At 52.0% G+C, this 23,847-nt stretch overlaps 7 protein-coding genes across 7 annotated transcripts; 4 read left to right on the forward strand and 3 right to left on the reverse strand.

The window, feature by feature from the left end:
• Window positions 1-93: 93 nt before the first annotated feature.
• On the forward strand, window positions 94-999 carry J4E82_010704 (uncharacterized protein; the record flags this gene model as incomplete). The annotated part of the gene is made up of 1 exon (XM_051736915.1): window positions 94-999. One exon carries the CDS (start codon window positions 94-96, stop codon window positions 997-999), a length of 906 nt encoding a protein of 301 aa, XP_051583308.1.
• Window positions 1,000-1,680: 681 nt separating this feature from the next.
• Window positions 1,681-2,432, forward strand: J4E82_010705 (uncharacterized protein; the record flags this gene model as incomplete). Its single annotated transcript, XM_051736916.1, has 2 exons — window positions 1,681-1,756; window positions 1,813-2,432. 2 exons carry the CDS (start codon window positions 1,681-1,683, stop codon window positions 2,430-2,432), a joined length of 696 nt encoding a protein of 231 aa, XP_051583309.1.
• Window positions 2,433-5,079: 2,647 nt separating this feature from the next.
• On the reverse strand, window positions 5,080-8,148 carry J4E82_010706 (uncharacterized protein; the record flags this gene model as incomplete). The annotated part of the gene is made up of 2 exons (XM_051736917.1): window positions 5,080-7,844; window positions 7,896-8,148. 2 exons carry the CDS (start codon window positions 8,146-8,148, stop codon window positions 5,080-5,082), a joined length of 3,018 nt encoding a protein of 1,005 aa, XP_051583310.1.
• Window positions 8,149-9,211: 1,063 nt separating this feature from the next.
• On the reverse strand, window positions 9,212-10,952 carry J4E82_010707 (uncharacterized protein; the record flags this gene model as incomplete). The annotated part of the gene is made up of 3 exons (XM_051736918.1): window positions 9,212-9,233; window positions 9,288-10,687; window positions 10,743-10,952. The coding sequence occupies 3 exons, from the start codon at window positions 10,950-10,952 to the stop codon at window positions 9,212-9,214; spliced, it is 1,632 nt and encodes a 543-aa protein (XP_051583311.1).
• A 3,271-nt stretch (window positions 10,953-14,223) lies between these two features.
• Window positions 14,224-15,425, forward strand: J4E82_010708 (uncharacterized protein; the record flags this gene model as incomplete). The annotated part of the gene is made up of 2 exons (XM_051736919.1): window positions 14,224-14,300; window positions 14,354-15,425. The coding sequence occupies 2 exons, from the start codon at window positions 14,224-14,226 to the stop codon at window positions 15,423-15,425; spliced, it is 1,149 nt and encodes a 382-aa protein (XP_051583312.1).
• A 933-nt stretch (window positions 15,426-16,358) lies between these two features.
• On the reverse strand, window positions 16,359-18,055 carry J4E82_010709 (uncharacterized protein; the record flags this gene model as incomplete). The annotated part of the gene is made up of 3 exons (XM_051736920.1): window positions 16,359-16,554; window positions 16,607-17,624; window positions 17,674-18,055. The coding sequence occupies 3 exons, from the start codon at window positions 18,053-18,055 to the stop codon at window positions 16,359-16,361; spliced, it is 1,596 nt and encodes a 531-aa protein (XP_051583313.1).
• Window positions 18,056-21,432: 3,377 nt separating this feature from the next.
• J4E82_010710 (uncharacterized protein) lies at window positions 21,433-23,538 on the forward strand (the record flags this gene model as incomplete). Its single annotated transcript, XM_051736921.1, has 4 exons — window positions 21,433-21,982; window positions 22,032-22,456; window positions 22,506-23,385; window positions 23,438-23,538. The coding sequence occupies 4 exons, from the start codon at window positions 21,433-21,435 to the stop codon at window positions 23,536-23,538; spliced, it is 1,956 nt and encodes a 651-aa protein (XP_051583314.1).
• Window positions 23,539-23,847: the final 309 nt, after the last annotated feature.

Below are 23,847 nucleotides of genomic sequence, written 5' to 3' on the forward strand. Positions count from 1 at the left end.
CTGCCAATCAGCTCGCGAGAACTGCGATGAAGTCCGTCATTCTCGCGAGCTGATTGGCAGGTTGCGGCACACCAGGATTTGCGCTACGAAGGGATGCACGTTACTACCATCTTACTTACATCCACCGCCGACCGTCTGTCCGACCACTACGACGCCAACATGGTCAAGTTCTACTCTTCTAACGAGACGTACTCGTACCCTTTCCCCGCCGTCTCGCTCGCCTACTTCCTCCGCTATCCGAACCCTTACTCCACTCACGTGCTTTCCACCGACACCATCGCCCGACACTACGACCCCGACACGCAGCGTCTAACAACTATTCGCCTCCACCTGAAACGGTCAAAGCTCCCCTCCGCCGTTCTCAAGCTTGTGCCAAAGTCTCTACTTGGCGCCTCGGCTGGCGGTGAGTCCCAGACTTACATTCTTGAAAAGTCGGTCGTGGATATTAAAGAGGGATGGATGGACACCGAGTCACGCAATCTGGAATGGACCGGTGTCTTGTCCGTCGTAGAGAGGCAGAAGTTTGTGCGTCCCTCGCCGTCAGTGTCCCAGGACATGAAGACGCGGCTGGGTACCGAAGGCGCTGCGCAACGTCATGGCTTCATCAACTTTGGCGGCAAGGGCGCTGGTGCCAAGATTGAAGACTCGGGTGAGACTACCGACGTCACAAGCTCGGTCACATTGCACAGCCACATTGGCGAGACTTGGAAAAAGAAGCGTGAAGCCGCAAGGGAGGATGCCGTCGAGGACGAGCAGCCACAAAAGATGGGTTTCTTGCGAAGCTGGGGCACCGCAGCCCTGCAGCGCAACATCGAGAAGATCGGCCTTACGCGTGCGCAGCGAAGCCAACCCAATGCGCGCGAAGGCATGAAGGTCGTCCTGGAGCGTATGCGCGAAGGCGGCCTTGTCGGGGTACTGGAGGGCATGCGACAAGACCGCGAAGCCATTCTTGCCGGCCGCCCGTTAGCGACTCCAAGGGCAATAAACAAGGACGAATAAATTGTCGGCCAGATGGTGGTCTTGGCCACTCAAACAAATGACGAGTCCCATGTTTTCGATATGAACATTCAGCGACGGCGCAACGGTCTCTCTCCCTACTTTGTTTCTTTTCGTTATCCCTTTGCTCTCAGGATTAGTTGAGGCTGGGTTCTGTGTTACTATTACGCTTCTCACGTGGTACTGTCTCTAGGTTTGGAATGATAAAAACGACATCAAAGCGACGGGCGAATCTTCTGTGTCATACGGCGAGTCTTTGTAGGCGTCATGCTTTTGCCAATCTCAACCGTACGAAAAAAAGTCTATCCCGGCGCTGCTCTCTACCATAGCTCAAGTTGCAAACTTTAACATTAGTCGTTGATCTCAATTCGTTGTTGGCACCTTCCATTTGCCTATGTTGCCCACCTGGTAGTGACATCTGGTTGCCTCTTCTGTAACGTGAACGCAACTCCAAGCAGCAACGGCCCACCTAACATCCTTCTTTTGCATTATGCTCAGTCATCTGCATTTCCTTGCGAAAGACCACCAATCCTGTTCCTATCTCAACTCGATTCCTAGTCTCGAAAACCTAATATCGGCATGTCCGCGCTACGAGATGTTCCAACTATACCGGATACCACAATGCGCACCTCTGATTACTTACTACCGCCACTGCCAGATATGGATAACCTGTGGCACTCAAAAATGAACTTTCCCGTACGAAGTAGCGATATCTCAACACCTCACGCACGGCTTGAGGAGTGCGACCGCTTTGAGAAAAGTTGGTCTGGCACCCTCAAAGATCAACCCAAGAGCTCTACTAAAGGACAGCTGTAGTTTACAAAGGATACGACGCCTACCACTCGCAAGTCCGCAAACTAGACTGGCTAAAAAGTCACCACACGTACACCACCTCCCCCGAAGTCTCAAAACACGCCGAATGGCTCATTGAAACCCTTGACGCAATCGTCGCTCGATGGGAAGAAGTCCTACCTTATATCGCAGAGCCATATCCCATACCTCTCAATAGTCCCTCCGCGTTCTCTTTCAATGCAATTCCGGAACCACCTTCTGGAAGGGAGAGCCTTGGTGTGCTACTGGAAGGCCTTGAAGGCAGAGGCAGAGCGATGATGGGTCAGCCCTTCGTAAACAACGCTGATGTCCTCGCTGAGATCGATCTTCCTGGCTTCGGAACGAGACGGGTGCTGAAGGTGTTCAAACTGTTTGAGGTGCAACAGCTTGCTCTACACTCTTGCTTTATTCGTAATCTCGTGTTGGGCCTGGATAAACTGGAGACTGCTTGCAGACAGCATGGGGTTATGTTTACGAGCGTAGGGTCTGTGTGCTCTACGGATGGGCTGGTGAATATTGAGGGAGATGTGGTGCTGGACCTCACTCCTCCTGTAACGGAAGGCAGCGATGGGCCTTTCGATGTGAGAAACCAACCTCAGCCTTGAGCGTGCTGGGACATGGCTGTTTGACGCAAGTCCGAAGTAGAACCATAGCCGTGCGTAGAGATGTGAACATCATATGTATTGTCCTTCACATGGGTCTGTGGATACGTAGGTACGTAGGCAGATGATGATGATCGAGAGAGGTGCGGGGTACCTACCTAGGTAGGGTCGAGCCTCAGCCTCAGCCGTCGACATCATCCGAGGTCTAATCGTCTTTGTGTTCAGCTGTGCAGTCAGCAGCTTCAATGCCAGCTTGCCCATTCAGTAATGATCTCTATTATTCCTCCGAATATCACTTTATATTCACTCCACAAAGCCATCGTTTCACGATCGTCTTCCCTTAACGTGTGTCCTCCACACACTACGGACTATCATTGTCATGTTGTCTATAGACAACGTGTTCGATGATGAGCGCTAGACTTCGGGCAACATCCTAGGAAATATCCGCATACCATCTGCCTCATTCAGCGCTTCACGATCCAGATTTCTGATCATCATCACGCCACTCTACCGATTCAACTTAGAATTCTTTTTGAAGAGAATTCTACTCCGGTATCTATAGCGTGGACGTCGTAAGAATTCATGCATTCTCTCTGCAGGATTGCGAAACATGTATCTCATCAACACCACCACTATCAAGATTCGCCTGTTTATTTGTATAATCCCCAAATATGTCATCTTGTCACATACCTGGGGTGAAGACGAAGTCACATTCGAAAGCATGCAAAGGCCTAATGAACGCACGAAAGCCTTGAGGGGTTATATGAAGATCAAGAGATGCTGTGAGCAAGCGAAGCAAGATGGCTATCGATGGGCCTGGGTAGATACTTGTTGCATCGACAAGAGAAGCAGTGCTGAGCTCTCAGAAGCAATCAACTCAATGTACAGGTACTACTGGGGGGCTGAGAAGTGTTACGCATATCTCACCGATGTTGGTGATGAAAACTCTGGAGACGTGAGAGACAATCTCACCGATGTTAGTGACGAGAGCTCTGGAAACGGGAGGGAAGAAACAGCTTCGTCTCCAACAGTGCCAGGTATTGGTGAGAAGCGGGGATGGGAGTACATTATCTATGAGAGCAGTGCAGACTCCTCACACGATATTGATGTGGGCAGTGACGACGCCGTATATGACCCTCAAGAACCGAGTGTCGAATTGCCGCGGTCTGTTCGGCCAGAGAGAGAGATATTCCAATTTCTCAACTCAAGATGGTTCAAGCGAGGCTGGACACTTCAAGAGCTCCTTGCTCCAGCAACGCTTGAGTTCTATGATCAGGAGTGGAACATGATTGGCACCAAATTCAGTTTGGCAACTTTCATCCAAGTAGCCACCGAGATCCAGGCGCAGTACATTTTAGACAGAAACGCTATGAAAGGGGCAAGTATAGGACTGCGACTCAGTTGGACATCTCAGAGGGATACTACACGAGACGAGGATCAAGCCTGTTGTTTGTTCGGGATCATGGGAGTCAACATGCCGCTTCTCTACGGAGAAGGAAAGCGGGCGTTCTACAGACTGCAAGTCGAACTTCTCAAGAACACAATGGACCACACCATATTCGCTTGGTCATTAGGCCCTAGTTCTAGCCTTGAAGCAAAGAACCCATGCCGATTCGTCGGCATCTTAGCGACAACACCAAGGGATTTCCAAAGCACGCAATTGGCCGACATCCGGCCAGGTCTACCGCAGACGATACAAGGTAGTACACATGATGTTACAAATGCAGGACTTCGTATCGTTCTCCCTTGCGTCGCCGAAGGACCTGACACGCTCCTCGCACTGCTGAATTGTCATCACGACAAAACTGGGAAGCTTTTTCTTCGATTAAGACGACTGGACGATCAGCGCTTTATGAGACATCAAAACCAAGAAATGCCTACTTCAACCTTCACTCAAGATATGGAACTAAAAGGTAAGGAATTATATATACTCATGGAACCAGAAACTACCTTAGGTCTCAAAAGCCTCGCTGAGGAGATTGTGGAACAGTCATGTGCACTGGTTGTTGGCAAATTGGATTTCGCAGGAACGGCAGTTGATGAGGTGGTGGCTTTTCATCGAGATTTCAGATCCAAGTCAGAACTGTGTTGGGGAAACCATTTCGATGTGTCGCCCTTCACATATCTACTACCACTCGATAGCGTGGGAGTGGGAATCGTCTATGATGAAGTTAGTCTCACGATCATCTTTGGTCATCGACATGGGAGTCCATGGTTGGATGTTGTTATACCGAGTGGGCAAGAGTTGTTGTCCACAGTCTCATCAGGGCCTCGACACAGACTGAAGACGGATCCGGAATTCAGAGAACACATCGTAAACAAAATGAGGGACCTGGAAGTAGAAATGAGAGTGGGTTTACCTTCAGAATTTTGCCGAGATCATGCAGTAGTTTATACCGATTCGACCGATACACTTGAGGTTCAGGTCAGAAGGACGCTGGCAGGCGACCAATTGCGTACCTGCTGGCAGATAGGAGTGATAAGGCGTCTTTGATACAGGTTACATAACAAGTACCGACAGCAATATATGACAAGTGGTTTCTACACCAACAGATCTTGAGCGACTGGAATTCAGGCAGGCAATAATATCTAGACATACGTGTATTCAAATAGCTGATGATTCTACAATCAGTTGATGACATGATGACGTCTAGGCATATGCTAATCTCTCCTCGGTCCATCCCGGTCTCAAGTACTCGGAGTCAAAGCTCGAGCTCCAACTGCTCTCAATAGCGTACTCCTGCACAAGCTGCACGTCAACCTGCGCACCCTCCTCGGACTGCGCCCACACGCTCAGACCAATCACGTTGTCACCTGAGTAGTTAAGAATACCTGGTGGGACGGGGAACTTGATCTCGTTTCCAACATACGGGTTGAATCGCGCGTATTGGTAACCATTGACGAAGAGCTGTGCGCGGATAGTCTTGGAGCCAACGGCGTTGATGACGAAAGCGAAGGAGGCATCGATCTCAGCCGGGACGTCGAGAGGGATGGTGGTACGGTAGAATTTGATGTCGGCACCCTCGAAACCGGCAGATGGGGAACCGGACTCCCATTCAGAGTCATCAAAGCCAGGAAGATGCCATCCGAGACGCTCGGCGGTGAGACCACCCTCAGCGAGAGGTCCACGTACGGGGTCGAGGAGTTCAGTTTCACCACCGGCTTCACCAGCGATCTTCCAGGACGTGAAGTTTGCGCCTTCCAAAGTAGCACCGAGGATACCGCGGGGATCAGTAGCACCGCCACGTAGATCGTGTCCGGTGTTGTCTTGTGCGACGAGCAACACGTTGGTGCCGTTCTCGTGAAGAGTTGCATTGGCAAAGGACAAGGTCATGTTTCCGATGCCCAGGGTGGTGTTACCCAACCACGAGCCGACCAACTCGCCGTTCAACCATGCGCTCCAGCCAAAGGCGAGACCGCCCTGAACGGAAAGCTGCACACCAGTGGCTGCGCCGTCGAAGTAACCGCGGAAGAGATGGAAGCTGTTGTGGAAACCGTACTCGTCCACGTAGAGGACTGGCAAAGTCTTAGGCTTGGTCGGGTTGGGAGTGGTGAGATGGTCAGCGACAACCCATGCAGCGCCGCTGTCGTCGTATCCTGGCGTCTTCTCCGGGAGTCCTTCGTTCATCTTCCAGTTGTCTAAAGAAGGAAGGTTGATAGTGCCGTTAAACGCAGCGACGTGGGCCTTCAAGCTGCCGTATGCTGTTCGCGAAGTTGCTAACTCCTTTCCATTCCAGGAGAGTGTGTGCGCACTGCCGGCGGCGAAGACCTCGATATCCGTACTGTTCATGATGTCACCCTTGAGAGCAAGAATGCCAGCATCTAGAGCTACGTGGCGGACGAGGTATGGGCCCTGAACAAGCACAGATTGGTCGACCGGCGCGAATGGGTCGTTTGACAGGTTGGGAGCCCAGAACAAGTATGCAGTAGGCTTGTCAGCAACAACAACCTTCACTCCGTTATCGAACTGGTATACGTTCATGCCAGAAACCTTCTGGATGTTAGTTGTAAGACCACGGGCTTCTGAGTGGAAAGTCGCGTTCGAGCTTGTTCCGTTGCTGACTAGAGAGCCCTTGGAAGCTCCCTTGATGTGGAACTCAACAGACTCCCCAACACCAGTGGACAGTACAACGACTGGCTTAGAGTCGACCATGGCATATGTGAGCACCTCAGAGGTAGAGTAGGTGAGTGTGTTGTTGCCCATGGCGAAGTCAGTAACAAGGATCTTGGATTGATGACCATCGAGAACAATCAAACCAGCATGCTGAGGAATAGTCAAGTTTCCGACCGAAGTGCTGACGTGAAGCTTGAAAGACTCCTTGGTGGCGGAAGAAGAGGTTGAGTGGATCGTAACGTAGAAGGCAGCATTTGTCAGGGGATTGCGGAGCTCACTAGCCTCAACAGCTGAGTTCGTAGTGTATGAGCTGGAGTTACCAAGACGATTGGTGACGGTAAGATCGTCGGCAACGCGGGTGAACATGGCCAAGTTCTTAGTCTCGTAATACTTGGCGTCGATCTTACGGTTCTCGCTAATCGGACTGCTGTAGTCATAGGAAGTAGCAGTGACCGGAGCAGCTAGAGCACCCCAGTTGGTTCCTCCAAACATCATATAGAGTGAGACGGCTGTCACACGCTGGGAGATGAGGTTGCGGTAGAAGAGGTTTGCGAAGTCAGCTCCGATATCGCCTGGGCAGCCACCCTCTGGTCCACCCCAGGGGTTGTAAGAGCCACCCTGGAATTCTGGGAAGAAAGATGGTTGCGTTGGGGAAACCTCAACGAAATGGTCGTAGTAGTCAATGACCTGGTAGGCTACGTATTCTCCGTTGGTGCCGGTGCACTCGTCAAGGTTGCAAGACCAGCAAGATGGGTAGCTGTCCAGTCCAGCAACATCAACATTGCCCACCGCGCCGGGCGCAAAGTCCTTGCTCCAGCTCTTGGTGTTCATGTTGGGATCGTTGTGAATCAGAGGAACGTCAATACCGTTGGCTCGTGCGGAGTCCTCCAGTGCTTGCATGTATCGTCCGGCAGCCGTGTTGGGAATCTTCTCTTCTCTATCCTCCCACTGCTCGCCATATTCGTTCTCGATCTGGTAGACAAGTGCATTGCCACCCTTGGTTACAAGATGCTTAGAAGTAAGCTCAGAAAACTTGGAGAAATAAGGGTCCAAAGCCTGGAGATATCTTGGGTCATCATCCCGAAGCTCTCCGTAAGCACCGGTTGTGAGCCACAGCGGAAACCCTCCGGCATTGGCTTCAGCGTTGACATAAGGGCCTGGCCTGGTAATCACATACAGACCAACGCGCTCCGCAATCTCAAAGAGCTTGGTAAAGTCGTGCGCGCCGGTTTCAAAGTCCAGCGTTTGGTTGTTTGCACTGTGATAAGCCCAATTGCCATAGAAGGCGAAAGCCGTGAAGCCTGGCAAATGTTAGATTCGGCTAATCATGTGTGGCGAACATATTAACTTACCCGCTGCTTTGATCTTCTCCAGCAAATCTTCCCAGACCTCGTAGACAGGGATACGCCAGTAGTGAATCTCTCCCGAGAAAACGAAGAGACGCTTCCCATTGACCTTGAAGGAGTAATGGTCCCACTGTACGACTTTGTTCAGGCCGTTGTCGTGAAGAGGCCAGGCACTGGGTGTGTTGTTTTGAGCATTGACGCCGGAAGTAGCCAACGAAGACAGGGCCGAGAGCCACGAGAGCCCTACGATGGTCTTCATTTTCGATGTAGGTTGGAGACGTCGAGGCCAATTAGCACTGTCATGATGGTATCGGACATGCTGAGAGTTTATGAGCACTACGCAGGTACCGAACCCCAGTCGTCCCCGAATTACGAATAAGACGCTAATGCAGCGCTATGATGGAATGCATCGTGGGTTGCGGGGATGTCAAGGTCGTCTTAATGGTGGAATTGAGATGCCCTTCTGTGAACGCTCCACCGGGTACGCCGAGGCCCGGGTAAACGTTGTCAACTTAGCATCGGAGGCGGATGGATTGCGCAGATGGGTTAGCCTCGCTGAAATGCTACATTGTTTCCGTTCTACCAAGACGAGGAACAGGAAACCGGGGAAAGAGGAGAAAGATTTGCGCGATCATGACAAGGTGTGGAGTGCTTGGAAGACGGGGGTTAGTCCAAAATGAGCTCGGTTGGCCCTCATCTCCGACATGGACCGTTCGACACCGTATCTTCGGCCTCCGCGGCGATGCATCAATCAGAGCTTCTGCTGATGAAAAGTCAAACGTCAAATTACAGAATGCATCTTTTGAGATCATACAAGCTTGTCTCCTGACAGAAAACGACGAGAAGCGGCATCAAAGCTTCGGGATAAATCCAGCCGATCAGCCGTGCTGCTTCTCCATCTTTCGTTACTACTAGTAGTTGATGAATAAGCAAAGAAAGAACCGGCGTTGATGTCAAGGATCGTCCCTACTGATGTCCTTGATGCCACAAAATCCAGATCAGGACACCAGTTGAGCAGAGTGTCCATGCAACTTGGACGTCGAGCAGTTGTTACCGAGGTAAATTCAGGTGGTTGGGATACGTGCTTTTCCGGAACGAAAGGAAACATATCTGAAAGATCGAGGTGTTTATTTCACTTTTCTCTACATGTCGATCACAAGTGAGCACTGAGCAGGATAGAACTATGTGAATAGAATACATTGTATATGATTGATTGTTGTCTTCGTCTGAAGCTCAAGAGAAGTTTCCCCACATGAGCAGGAGCACGGACCCTAACTAAACCAGCCATCTCGAGAAGCGTGTCCGAGCATCCAGGCTTCAATCTACCACGACACGTCGTTTCGTCTAATAAATGAAAGTGCATAACTTCATAGGGTATCTTATGCTGCGGCAGCTTACTCGTTGTCCCTGACGTCGATGACAGTGGACTTGAACTTGCGAGCGGAGATCTTGCGGTTGAACAGAATATCGAGCTCACGGTATGAGCGTCCCTTGAGCTCAGGAAGACCGAAGTACGCGCTGACAAAGCAGACGCAGGCTGTACCGCCCCAGACGTATCCGCACTTACCAGCCATGTTCCAGCCGGTAGGGTTGAGCATTTGCGAGGCTAGGTAGATCATGGGGATTTCCGCGACGTAGTATGCAGCACGACCAACACCTGTGCTCAGAGCGCGGAGTCGGATGGAAGATGTTTCCGCAATAATGGAGTATGAGATAGGACCCATTGTTCCTGCGAAGACAAATGAGATGACGATACCCAGACACGCCTGAGCGTAGTTGGTCGCATTGTTCTGGGGAATAGAGGCGCAAATTCCCAAAAGGAAGAGTAGGCAGACGTTGACGGCGGTACCTCCAAGGTAAATCGTGCGACGGCCGAACCAGTTGCTCAGTGGCCACGAGCAGATGTTGGCGACTAATTGCAGACACGAGTTGATCAGATTGAGCTTGAAGGAGAAATCGGAAGACATTCCCGCCTGCTCGAAAAAGAAGGTCGCCTGGTTGGCAATCAGGTTGCCAGCAAAGTTCTGCGATGCGTAGATCAAACAGGTGATGACTGTTCGGCGAAGATCGGTCCCCTTGAGTAGGTCAAGGAGAGAAGGCTCACCACCTTTGTGAGCTTCAATCTGTACTGTGCGCTCCATCATGGCAAGTGTATCCTCGGCGGCAGCTTGAGTTCCGTTCCTACGGCCGAGACGCTTGATAGATTTCAGCGCCTGGTCTCTGCGCCCTCTGCGCACAAGCCACCAGGGTGACTCGGGGGCGAAGAAGACGAGAACCATGAGAGGAGTGGGGAAAACCCACTGTAGCGCCAGAGGGCCTCGCCATGCCCACTCGTCGTTGCGCTTGTTGTAGCTGTAGGTGGCGGCGGCGACGATGATGCTACCAATGGACCAAGACATCTGGAGAGTGGCTGTGCAAGCGCCACGGAGAACGAGGGGGACGACCTCACTGGCGTAAGCAGGCGAGTTGGCAATGAACATGCCCCATGGAATGCCCTCGAAAGCTTGTCCGATGACAAGAACCGCGAGCGAATCTGCGAAGAAAGAGATAAAGATGGTTGCGTTCATGAGCATGAGCGCCAAAAGGGTCGTCCACCTGTAACCAAGGCGGTTGGTAATGGGACCAGCGAGGAACACTCCGACAAAGGCACCGCATTGGCCGGCTTGGAATAGCGAACTCTGCCACTTGGTAGGAATGGTTTTGCCGACTTCGCCAGCGACTTGGACTCCGTATCGCTCCTTGAATGCGCCAAGAGCAACAAAGTTACCATTCAAGAACATATCGAAAGACTCCATGACCTATACAGCGTTAGTAACGATCTGATAAGATTGGTAGAAAGATGTCAAAACTTACGATAGTAAAGCAGAAGATGAAAGCCCAGAAGCAGGCCATAGGATGGTCCTTGATGGCTTCCCACATGCCCATGTCATGCTCGCGGTTCTCAGCTGCTTGAGCATCTGTCATAAGCTCCTTGTCCTCGAAGATCTCAGCTTGATGGCTCAGACTCTTCTCCAAAACGCCATCGTCGGTAGCATCTCGCTTGGTTTCGGTAAAGCCCGACATTTTCGGTTAGCGTGCGATGTGATTGGACGCCACGAAGAGCGAAGAACGAATAAGCAAAAGCCGATGCTAAAAGCCAAGCAGACATGGCGAGCTTGGGAGAGCTTATATACTCCATGCACTTTTGGAGTCGGCCTCGGTGTGGATACACTCTGCTATCAAGCCCACGGGGCCCCGCGACAAGCTTTCAAGGGTGCTTGTCATTTTCATGGGTCCTTATTGGTGGGTCTCTGGGGTATGAAGAAGCCGGGGTCCGAGCAGAGCCGCGTAGGACTGTCTAGCCCAAACCGTAGTCATTTGCACACTTCCTATTGATGCGAAATTCCAAAGCTAACAAGTAGTAGTAGCTTATTTAGGTGAGCTTGCCGTGCAATGGCGGTTAGAGAAATCGTCAAGTACACATCCTGCGGAAGTGCTCCTTGTTGTGTATTAGCGAGGCTGAATAACGGGCGTAGAACGTTGCTAGACCTCGTATGCGCCGCGTGCGGCTCCGACGCAGATGAGCTGCTAATGAAGGATCTCGGAGCTCGGAATTGGAGAAGGTTGGTAGATTCGTGGGTGGTTTGTAAACGACTAACAGGTAGCTAGAGTCAGCTCCTTCTCTATTCGAGCGAGAGGCCAAATCGACGTCCACCCCATGGGAAAGAAATCTGGGGATTGCAAAGTCGGCCGCGTGGTATCGCGTGTCAAGTCTACAATCCAAACGCTTGTTTGACCTAAGATCGTCTGTTATGACATGACTAGACTCGTGCGAGCGGCCAATATCGGGAACTACGGCCAGTCCTGGCAAGCGCCAGTGGGTCAACAGTCTGGGTCTTCGGAAACGTGTCATGCAATACACGCAGAATACCGGGTCCTCTCTATTATCAGTGTCTGTTGAACAAAAGAAAGAGATTGACAATGAGAGAGGAGAATGAGTTGGATGTGAACGTAGAGACAAGATGCATGGGTGCAGTAACCGCTACACTGTCTGATCAAGTAACGCTCCATGGTCCGGTCAAGCTTCGGTGAGGTAACATGGATACCTCGTGTATTGAACAGTGATCCTTGCCGCGGCTCTGTGCGGAATGATCATGGGCTAGAATCTCTAGAAGCAGGATCATCAAGTATCGAAACTTGAGCATGTAGACCACTTCTAGCAAGCGGGCCGCATACCATTTCCGATACTCCGTACGTGGAGACGAGTAACGTATCGCCTCAAGCACGACCAGTCCCACACCATGGGCGCGGGAGTACGTTACGATCTGGGTACCGCGTAGCTGGATCGCTAAGCAGTTTGATTGAGCAGCCACTCAGATGCCTCTCAGTAACGGACGAATGCTTTCGTGATTATTCATCTTGTAGGCGCTAGTAAACGTGGGATCTGGATCAGCTCTGGCAGGCTTGTGTTCCACACTGACAAGAGTGAATCATCCACCATCAGCTGTGCAGCTATAATGTGGTCCAAAAAAGCTAGACACTTCCGAATGTGTGCGTATATTGTGTATGCGGAGCGGACATATGCCAATGGTCAGGTTTTCATTCTGTGATCTTCAGCAGCTCCAAGTCATATGGTAGAAATGTTTCCTTGTAGCTCACGTTCACTTCGTCAGATTTCGTGACTGTCTTGGACTAATGAAAGCAATGTATCGCGAAGCTGTTACTTGGTAAGTTTGATGAAGATACCTCAGTTCTCATACTCGAACTGATCAAGCAATAGCAGACTTCAGTAGGACTCATCTCATCCATACATCTTCTCCCTCGCGGTCAAAATCTGAATCACGCGTCAACAGGCTACAGCGGAACGTTTAAACTCTCCCGATATGTATGATTGACCATTTTACAAAAACTCGTTGACCAACGCTGTGGCCTGATAGCATGCTCTTTGATTCCAACTTTTACATAAGGAAGTGGATGTGTTTGTGCAATACTGTGGGAGACTCCTCCCGCTCATCAAACTGCAGGTGTTAGACGGCGAAACATCATAGCCAGCGAACATTCTAGCAAATACAAGTTTGTTCGCATGCAAAGTTCTTCCTAAGCCCCCTAACGCTCAGGCCACAGGCAGCTTGAAATACCTAGGCAGGGAAATCAACAGCGTCATGATGACGTTGAAGTTTCATCCTGTTAATCCGAGAAGATTACGATAGCGCACATCTCCGCAATACATGCCCAGCTGACAAACATCTTGTTCATTGGTTTTCATGCGTGGTGTCGGCGATGATAGATGATCTGAACCAAGATGAGCGCGGCGGTGTCAGCGGCATGCCACGAAGACGCCACAGCGACGCGGTCAAGGTCTGGCGGACAAGAGAAAGCGAGATTGTGTCACTGTAGTAAGGTCGTACAACGACACTGACTGCAGCCGAAATAGACAAAGGTTTACCGGTGGCGTGGGGATTTGGGGAAGATGCAGATGAGCTGGCAGCCGAAGCTAGCTGGTGCTAGCGCGTGCAGTAGCGCCGCACCGGTCCGCTTCGCCCTAGCCTCTCTCTCCTTTACGTTTATTACAGCCAGAAACATGCTCGTACGACATTGAGAAACGCCCAAGCCTGTGTTGATGGGCGACGACTGCGTGCATTGGTTTCGATCAATATCATGTCCGTGTGCAGCTATACGCCTAGCGATCTCTCAGCGATGTGCCTACTGAAGCGAATCATTGCTATTTCCCAAGGTCCGTTTACGTTTCCAAGCTTAGACGGTCGGGAAGCAAACACTTCCAAGCAGCAAGACTGCTATGCACGGTTTCCAATTCGATGTGTCAGAAATTGCACACCTCCAGCCTTAGCGCTGCTGTCCTACTGTGGCAATGTCATGCGCTGCCTATCAGTCTCTATCCCAGCAACGTCGAACACCTCTTTGCATCTCGCTCTGTGTCAGTGAGCAGTAGAAGAAGAAGAAGCGTTCAATCCCGATATTTCAGAATCCATATTTATAACGGACAATGGCTCCGCAATGACCAGGTGCTCCCATGCAAAGCAAAGATGACTATCTTGGCATGTTCGGATCGTCTGTACGGTAACACATAATGTTTGAAGCAAGGGCGATGAGTCACGGCCTCATGCATTATGTTTTCTCTCTTCTCATACGATTTGCTGCTGCCGTCTGCATGTTTCCGTGGAGTTTACCGCGGCTCAAGCCGTAAATTCTGGGCACTTGGGATATAAGGAGTTGAGGCCAACCGGATTCCACCAACCCACCTCGCGCTCATGTCAGCTCATACGCCACTTGCACAAAGAATCCTAAGCGAAACTCGAGAGTGTAAAAGTAAAGATCAACGATATGGGTTACCCAAATGCGCCTGCCGTTTCGACTCGACCGAGGGTCAAGAATTTCAATATCCCGCTGGAAGTGGGCAAATGCCTCGAATTCGTCTATAAAAGAGTCTGCAATGGTTCCCAAAGACTCGATACCCATAGCGAAAGGATCGGAAGTATCACCTGTCGGGTCGACGCGCAAGAGAAGCACAATGATATTCAGGGGCAGCTCATGAGCTCCTTCATGAAGAAGACTGAAGAAGACATGGCACAACTCAAAGACAGTCTTGAAACTCAGAAGGCACGAAATACACAACTAGAGACCTTAGTCCAACAACTCGCGCAATCCTGCAACATACAACCAGTTGCTATGATGGAACTCAAACAGCGTATGGATGAGCTTTCCAATCAAGCTGACGGACAAAAGACTATCGCTGTGGCGAAGCTCACGAAGACAAGTCGGCTAATTCGAGAGTTAGATGAGCGGCTGCAAAGGTCGGAACGTAGGAGCAATATGGACAGTCAAAAGCTTATGGAGCTAGAGATGGACATGGAGCACCGTTTCGAGACAGCAGTGATCGTTGCTCAAGAGGACCTGCGACACCACCATGATATGGTACAGTCGCAAGCGAACAAGCATACAGAGACACTATTGAAGACTGTCGGAGTACTGGATTCCATCATTCAACGAGTCAGCGTACTCCAGGCTGCGCAAAATTCACATGAAACGGCGACCAAGACCTGCCAGGCCGCCACGACTTTGCTCGAACCCTTGTACGAGCGTGTGAAACCAGTAGAACTCGCTTCTATCGCTTTCCAGATGGACGATTCAATCCACCCGACGCTGAGGATAATTGATTCCAAACTCAAAAACCTTCAGTTCGATGTCGACACACTAAGATCGCGCTCGGATACCGAGATTGTCGCATCTGTCAACTTCAAGAAAAGACTTGTTGCACTAGAGGAAGGTAGTGGAAGTGTGGCATCAACTAAGATTAAGGAAACACTCACTGGATTAGAGGAGAAAAGCCGAGATATGATCGATTATGTACAGTCAGTACTGGCTAACACACTGGATGAGCAGAAGGATTCACTTGCCAACTTAGCTAATCCAAGTCCTGAAGTTGAGATGACTGGTGTACATCCATTAGACACCTCGAACAGCATGGAGCAATTAAACGCAACACATCAGACACAACAGCAGCAAGTTGATCTCCTACCACCACAACGAATCCATTAGTATCAACATGGGATACCACAACCCTCAACCACCGTGCCGGTGTCATTCCCCATACCACCTCCTGTTCCACCATTGTTCCGACAGGATGCCCCACGAACAGTAGTCACGAGACAAGACATACACCAGCATCATATCTCTATGTAAATGGGAGCGGCAGATCGGGTGACAAGTAACGACATGCATATATGATGTACGGTCGAAGGGCATCCAGAGGTGCGGTTGTTAAGAGCTCAGGGGATACAATAGGAGGGAGGATCTATGACTTATACTCCAGATAATTAGAGCTGTGCTAAGCTTGATCGTGTAGGAGTGGGGAAGGACTGATGAGGTGACAACAAAGAGTTTGGTGGCAGAGTACCTCTAGATATTGAAGTGTGTGCTAAAGTCAATTGGAGGTGATGTTTTGGGAAGACTACAACCGGCTACTGGAGGCAAAGTCATACTCTGCTTGCCATCCGCTCATTGAGTGGTACTAGAATGGTAGACTACAAACGCAGCATAGGACAACCCACTCAGGACCACTGAACATACGATCGACATCAGCATCGGGTCCCTTTCTTAGGAAGGATATATGAGAAAGATGGAGGAACATCTACAGACTTGGTGGACAGAGATAGAAGGGGCGGGCGTGTAATACTAGGAACAAAATCATAAATAGCGTGTAATGAGTTCCTCGCAATCTGCTCAATCGTTCCCGGTGCGTGGAGCTCCAAAACGTAAGAACTGGATATGACAGAAAGCGCAGAATCATCGAGCAGCGTCTTCATCAATACGTAACTGATTTAACACATGAGTGTCACGCAAATCGATATCGTTATATAAAATATCGGCGCAATGATAACAGTGGTGCTAGTCATTGCCGCTCATATCTATGCTGTGTTGTACTTGTATGTTACATTTTACATTTTTACTATTTAAATCTGGTCACGGCACCTAGTTCTTGGGCTTGTACTCGGAGGGGTTGACCATCAGCTCAGGCCTGACGTACTTGTCAAAGTCCGCCTCGCTGATGACCTCGAGCTTGAGAGCAGCCTCCTTGAGGGTGAGGTTGTTCTTGTGTGCGTATTTGGCGGTCTTGCTAGCAGCGTCGTAGCCGATGACGGGGTTAAGGCAGGTAACAAGCATGAGACTATATCAAGTTAGCTACATGAAGGACATTTGATTCGAGTAATGTGACTTACCTCTCGCTCATGATGGAGCTGATGCGCTTCTCATCGGCCTCCAGACCAGCAACGAGGTTCTTCTCGAAACTGCGCATGCCATCCGCAAGCAGACGCGAGCTGTGGAGCAGGTTGCGGATCATGACGGGCTTGAATACGTTGAGCTCAAAGTTACCCTGCGATCCAGCGAAGGTAGTAGCGGCCTGGTTACCGAATACCTGGGCGCAGACCATGGTGAGGGACTCGCACTGTGTGGGGTTGACCTTGCCGGGCATGATGGAAGAACCGGGCTCGTTCTCAGGCAGTTTCAGCTCACCAAGACCGCATCGGGGTCCGGAACCGAGGAAGCGGATGTCTTGGGCGATCTTGAAGAGGGAGGTTGCGAGGGTGTTGAGTTGGCCATGGGCCTCGACGATGGCATCGTGGGCAGCGAGGGCTTCGAACTTGTTGGGTGCGGTGACGAAGTCCTTGCCAGTCATCTTGCTGACTTCCGTGGCAATGTCCTCGGCGAAGCCCTTGAATGTGTTGATACCAGTTCCGACGGCTGTTCCACCCTGTGCCAGCATCTTGAGGCGCGGGAGGCAGGTCTTTATCCGCTCAATGCCAAAGTCGAGCTGCTGTACGTATCCAGAGAACTCCTGGCCGAGAGTCAGAGGGGTAGCATCCTGGAGATGTGTCCTGCCAATCTTGATCAGGTTCTCCCACTGGTCGACCTTCTTCTGCAGCGCATCGCGGAGGCTGGTGAGGGCGGGAAGGAGCGACTCCTCGAAGTCGAGCACGGCCGCGATGTGCATGACGGTGGGGAAGGTGTCGTTGGAGGAGGCGGACATGTTGACGTGGTCGTTGGGGTGGACTGGCTTCTTGCTGCCCATTGTGCCGCCGAGGATCTCGATGGCGCGGTTGGAGATGACTTCGTTCGCGTTCATGTTGGACTGGGTGCCAGAGCCTGTCTGCCACACCACAAGCGGGAAGTGGTCGATGAGCTTGAGGGAGGCAACCTCGTCAGCGGCCTGCTGGATGGCCTTTCCGAGCTTGGGGTCTGCATGGGCGTTAGCCGTGTCGCCTTCGCATTCTTCAACGTGCCATACCCAGCCCAAACTTCATGTTGACCGTGGCAGCAGCGCCCTTGAGGATGCCGAAGGCGCGCACAATGGGCGGCGGCATGCGGTCCTGGGGCTGGTTGATCTTGAAGTTTTCCAGCGAGCGCTCCGTCTGGGCTCCCCAGTACTTGTCCGAGGGGACCTGGATCTCGCCAAAGGCATCGCTCTCGGTTCGTGTGTTGGCCATGCTGCTGGTGACGCTGAATTGGCGGCGCTGGAACTGGCTCTGCGACTTCACGGGGGTGTATCGAGTGGTGGAGAGCGGACGCGTGCTGCGGGCACAGCAGAAGGAGGGGCTGGCCTTTGCATGTGCGAGTGATCGCAATGCTCCGGCCTCGGCGGCGCGGAGCTTGACTGCGCTTCGGAACATGGTTGCAGCAGCTGTTTGTGGGGATGGGATGGAGTGGAAATGGGGGGCAGATGCCGGATTGGCTAATTGAGGTGCGCAGTGAACACCAAGGCGCAAGTCGCAAATCTGAAGACGAGACGAACAATTGCGCTGCGAGTCAAAATGCTCCAGTTCAGAGCTCTGACCTCATGTCCGCGGCAATTCCCTCCGGTCTTTCCCGCGGCCTCCATGGAGTGCACGTGACTCGCCAGCAAACGCCAAGCTACGGGTGGAATGCCCCTCCAGTTGGACCTTGGAAGCTCTGAAGAGGGCGTTGTCGAATTCATGGTTGTTGCCCGCCGTTGTTGCCAGAGGTCCGCTGCTAACTTTTACCACCAAGCCGACATGCCGCCATCCCGCCATCCAGCACCGTGTCATTCTTCCGCTCTCTTTCCGCACCCCGGCGCCAAATGCTCAGCATTAGCCTGTGATGACCTGCGCATGCAACGTCAAGCGTTCCGTCTCCTTTTTTGCGCTGATGCGGCGGTTCCATCATGTCCCACCGCCCTGGCCAGCCACGCTGTTCCCATTCTCCCAAGACCAGGCCGCGCAGCACTCTCAGATGCCACGTCTCGTCCTGCTTCTTCTGGTGGAGACTCTGGCCCTCTCTCGGTGTAGATCTGCTTTGCCTGCTTCGGTCGGTCCTTAGTGGACTTTCCGCATAGTCACCGATCAAAAGCTTCGGCATTATCGGGCACACCCTGCTGCGTGAAACACGCCTCGTACCTAAGGCCTGTCCCCGCCCGAACTTCTCTCTGCATCGCTGCGTTGGGTTCGGCTGAGGGTCCAATTTATTGGGTGATGATGTTAGACTCCGCCCTCTGATGACGATCTAGAGCTACCATGGCAAACGACCAAGTACACTTGGAAGCTAGGTTGCGGCGTGACGCCCTGGAACCATGTGCCCTGCGCTTTCCGTCTTCCGACGCCTGGTCATATTAGATTAACGTAGCGAGTCAAGTCGGAGCGCACCTGATCTGTCTCCACCATCCTTTCGATCCATGCTGGGCGCTCGTCTTCGAGCGAGCCAGCGTAACATGGAGCTAATGACCCCTCATCTTCACCTACGGCTCAGACTCCAGCCTCAACAAACGGTCCACTCCGTTTTTGCTGCCTACTGCCCTTTCGCAGCCTGCTATTGTATCTTCAACTTCACTTCGCCTTTGTGTGTGCATTTGTGAAGCACGGGTTCAGTTTGGCCACACGTACTTGCTTAGCTGCAGATAAGGCTTTCATGACGCTCATCGAGCCTTCTGCTACGAAGCTCTCTTCCCAACGACTGCCTCAATCAAGGCCGAACATTGACTGGCAACAGTTGCAACTCCATATTTCATAGCATCAGCATCAACATCAACATCGGCATCCGCCTCTATCCTGACACTCGCTTACCACCACTTGACACAGCTCATGGTACCATTTGTGAACGCAAGCGCAAATCCTCTACAAGACATCTATCATGGCTCACAATGACAACGGCGCAACTTCTTGGCCTCAATATACCACTGATCCTGAAGATCCGCATGCAGAGCTGACTGCCCCGACTCTCTCTTCACAGAGACCGTTTCAACAACAACTTCCACCCATATATCAAAACTACCATGGGCTCGGTGGCAACACTTCAGCACCCCTCATACCTGAGAGAAATCATCCGTCGGTTTCCATGCCTCTCGTGCCGCCTACAAGCAATTATCCATCGGGAAGTTCGCCTTTGCCATTTATGGGGAGCAATCGTCGACACTTTTATCCCCCCGCCACATACTCATATGAACCGTATCCAGTCATGAATCCCTCAAGGTCGTCGCCCACGCGAAACGTGTTTGATCAGCCGCTGGTGGGCCAGACGTTGTATAACAATGGTGTCAGCGTCCAGAGCTACCCTTTCCCAATGTCAGCAGGTTACAGCAATCCTCCTCTGTTCGGATCTTTCAACGCTGGACCTTCATATAGTCCACCCCGCAGCAATCAAAGGACGAGCGTCGGACCAACTGCCCGCAGTGCACGTGCAAACACTGTACGTGGCCCTTATGCAAGACATCGAGAGCCAGTACCAGGAGGCCGGGCTCGAGATCCGAGACCACCACCTCAAGCACCGAGTCAAGCAAGGGAACAAACATATCCCGGATTCGAACAACCTCCATGGATATCCTTTCCGGGTCCGAGTCGCCGCTCGGATCGTAGTACCTCCCCGCGCGCCTCGAATCGTAGGAATTTCGAGCGGTACTCGGTCGACCTCTCACAGTCGAGCACGTCGTCTGACGCAGAAGAAGCGGCTGCCCGTGCGCCACCATCGAACCGCATGAGGCACCGACCAAGAGAAGTACGACCACGGCCGCCAGGCCGCCAGACTTTTAGTGACCCCAATGTTTCCACTGCTCGCCAGATCAATATACTGAAGCTCAGCCTGAATCGGCATCTACCAAGCGCGCTTCCAGAGGATGCGTCCAAAACTTGTGATATCTGTCAGAAAGACTACGCCACGACACTTGTAGCACCCACAGAAGACGAGGAGAATGCTGTGCAGCTAGTTTGCGGACACAGATTTGGAGAGTTTTGCATAAACCAATGGGTCAGTATAAGTACCTAGAAGAGGCTGTTTGCCTGCTAACACAGCCCAGTTTGATACGTGCAGAGAACATAAGAACAAAGTTACTTGTCCCATGTGCCGGGCACAGCTGATAGAAGAGCCCCGATGGATCCCACCCTTGCTACACGCATCTTCGCGTGGGCAGGCATTTATCGAACTTCTTGCCCGCGAACAAGAACTACTTGCTCGCGCAGAAATGCAGGCCCAGGAGTTTCAGAGCCATTTTTACCAGACATGAGGGTTGGGAAGCGAGATGGGAGCGAGGATACTGTTCTTAGAGCTGTGATATCATTGTTTCGGACGGGTAATCTTGGTCGGCTACTCAGGGCGTTATTGTTTGGCGGTGGTATTTACTGACGGTTGCACAGGATGTGGGTAATTGGGAAACAGAGGGCGTCAGATTGGATATGTACATAATACGTGCCGAGCATGAGATCAACATCAGCATCTTCGTGGCTACCGAATTTGCATGTCAGGACCTTGCGTCGATCGCAGATGGGCTCCACTTGCCGGGATGCCTGGAATTCATCGTTGCCCGGAGCCACACTTAGCCCAAAACATGCACCCCGCCATCAACACAAACTTGACCCTCTACACCCTGCGCCCGTCAAACTACGAAGGCGTGTAAAGTGTTGCGTTGTAAAACCACAGTCGCCGATTGCCTGCGCCCACATTGCTAGCCTTTTGCTTCTTCGCGCTTGCCTGCCTGTCCCCCGCGGCTATTCGCTGCTGCCCATCCACCGCTCCTTCCTGCCCTATCGCCCAGTAGCCCATCATGGAAGACGGCAATAGAGACAACTTCCAGCTGCCCGCCCCTCCACCCCCACTGCAGACCCGCGACAACGCAATGGATCGCCCAGGCACGCCGACCGAGGCCTTCATGAGCCCGCAGCAGACGCCCCAGGGCAGTCCAAGCAAACACCACCAGCCGCCCGGCGCATTCGATCTGCCACACGTCTTCGAAAATGCCATGAGGCTGCTACCCACCATGGGCTCGCCCTCCAAGACGAAGCCCGCAACACCAACACTGCCCAACAAACTGCAGCTAGGTGACTACAGCGCACCGGACAGCCCAAGTCATGCACCGGGCAGCCCCACACGCAAGTCGAATCAAGAGAACACGCCCCTCAGTGGTCGCCCGGGCCTGCAGAAGGAGTCGAGCTATCTCACGCACGCAGCACAGTCGCGGCAGGAGCCTTACAGGACACGCGAGGAAGGCCAGCAGTCCACGCGCTACATCAACGGCCCACAGCGCTTGTCACCAGAGGAATTGGAGAAGGCAAGGAAGCCGGCCGTCAAGCGCCTGGCCAACGTGACTCAGCTGTGTAAGGTCTGGATCAAACCATCTCGAGCCAGTGCTAATGGAACCTGCAGACTTCCTCGATTACTACTACGATCTGCTCACTTACGTGCACAGTCGCCAGAGCCGTCTGTCTCAGTTCAAGGCCCAGAACCCTCCACCGCCAGATACACCAGAAGAGGAATACAACGATGCCCTTACACAATATCTCGGCCGCGAGCGCGCCAACCTCCGCAAGCGACGTACTCGGTTACGGCAGGGTGATTTCCAGATCCTCACACAAGTCGGTCAGGGTGGCTATGGACAGGTATACTTGGCCCAGAAAAAGGACTCACGCGAGGTGTGCGCCCTCAAGGTCATGAGCAAGAAGCTGCTCTTCAAGCTGGATGAAGTTCGCCACGTCTTGACAGAGCGCGATATCTTGACCACTGCTAAGAGCGAGTGGCTTGTCCGCCTACTCTACGCCTTCCAAGACGATAAGAGCATCTACCTCGCCATGGTGAGTTGCAACAAGAGCAAGCATTGCGTAATGAACTGACGACTGCTAGGAATACGTCCCCGGAGGTGACTTCCGAACCTTGCTCAACAACACTGGTGTCTTGCACAACCGACATGCCCGCTTCTACATTGCCGAAATGTTCTCGTGTATCGATTCGCTGCATCAGCTGGGCTACATTCATCGCGACTTGAAGCCTGAGAACTTCTTGATCGACAGCACTGGACACGTCAAGCTAACAGACTTTGGCCTTGCAGCCGGTATCCTTGCGCCTTCAAAGATTGAGTCTATGCGTATCAAGCTCGAATCTGTCAGTGACGTTGTGTCGCCATTTGGCCGTCCTATCGAAGACCGATCGGCAGCACAGCGTCGGGAAAACTACCGCTCTCTTCGCGAACGGGACGTCAACTACGCCAAGAGTATCGTTGGAAGCCCTGACTACATGGCGCCTGAAGTGTTGAAGGGTGACGAGTACGATTTCACAGTCGACTACTGGAGCCTGGGATGTATGTTGTTCGAGGCCCTAGCCGGATATCCACCCTTCGCTGGTGCCACGGTTGACGAAACCTGGCAAAACTTGAAACAATGGAAGAAGGTCCTGCGGAAACCCGTCTACGAAGATCCTTCCTATTTCCTGTCGAAGCGCACCTGGGACCTCATCGTCCGTCTCGTAGCATCCAAGTCTACCCGCTTCCGCAACATTTCTGAGATTCATGCCCATCAGTACTTTGCTGAGGTCGACTGGACGAGGTTGAGGGAGCAGAAGGCACCGTTCGTACCGGAGTTGGACAGCGAGACCGACGCTGGATACTTTGACGATTTCGGCAATGAAGCCGACATGGCGAAATACAAGGAAGTACACGAGAAGCAGGCTGCTTTGGAGGCTATGCAAGACCGCAACGTTCAGATGGGCAAGGGTCTATTTGTTGGATGTAAGTCTTGACGAATACTAGTGTTTCGTCAAATCGCTAATCTGTATTGCAGTCACCTTCCGCCACAAGAAGACGGCCGACGAGAACGGCAAGCCGTCAAGCCCTAGGAAGCCGCTTCCAATGGTTGAGGAGAACTTTGGCACCATATTCTAAGAGCTATCATTCTGCTTTACGTGTCGTAGCACTGGTTGCGTCGGCACTTTCTCTCATTCGTACACCCGTTTTCAGGCATCAACCACAGCAACTGGAAGTCGTGGGCGTGAGCCGAGTGATGAGGTGCGTGCGTGGAAAGGCCAGTTTCTAGGTTCCACGTTGTGACATGATTTGTTAGATTTGGCGTTCAGTTTGGTCTAAGCATAGTTTATTGGGTGGGCAAGTGATTTGCGTGCATTGAGTTGTCGTGTATTAGTAGACAATGAGTATAAGAGTGAGAGCGGTGCTTCTTCATCCTGCGATATGCAA

Source organism: Alternaria postmessia (genome assembly GCF_024291825.1).
Source record: "Alternaria postmessia strain BMP 2775 chromosome Unknown scaffold_139, whole genome shotgun sequence".
NCBI classification, from domain to species: Eukaryota; Fungi; Ascomycota; class Dothideomycetes; order Pleosporales; family Pleosporaceae; genus Alternaria; species Alternaria postmessia.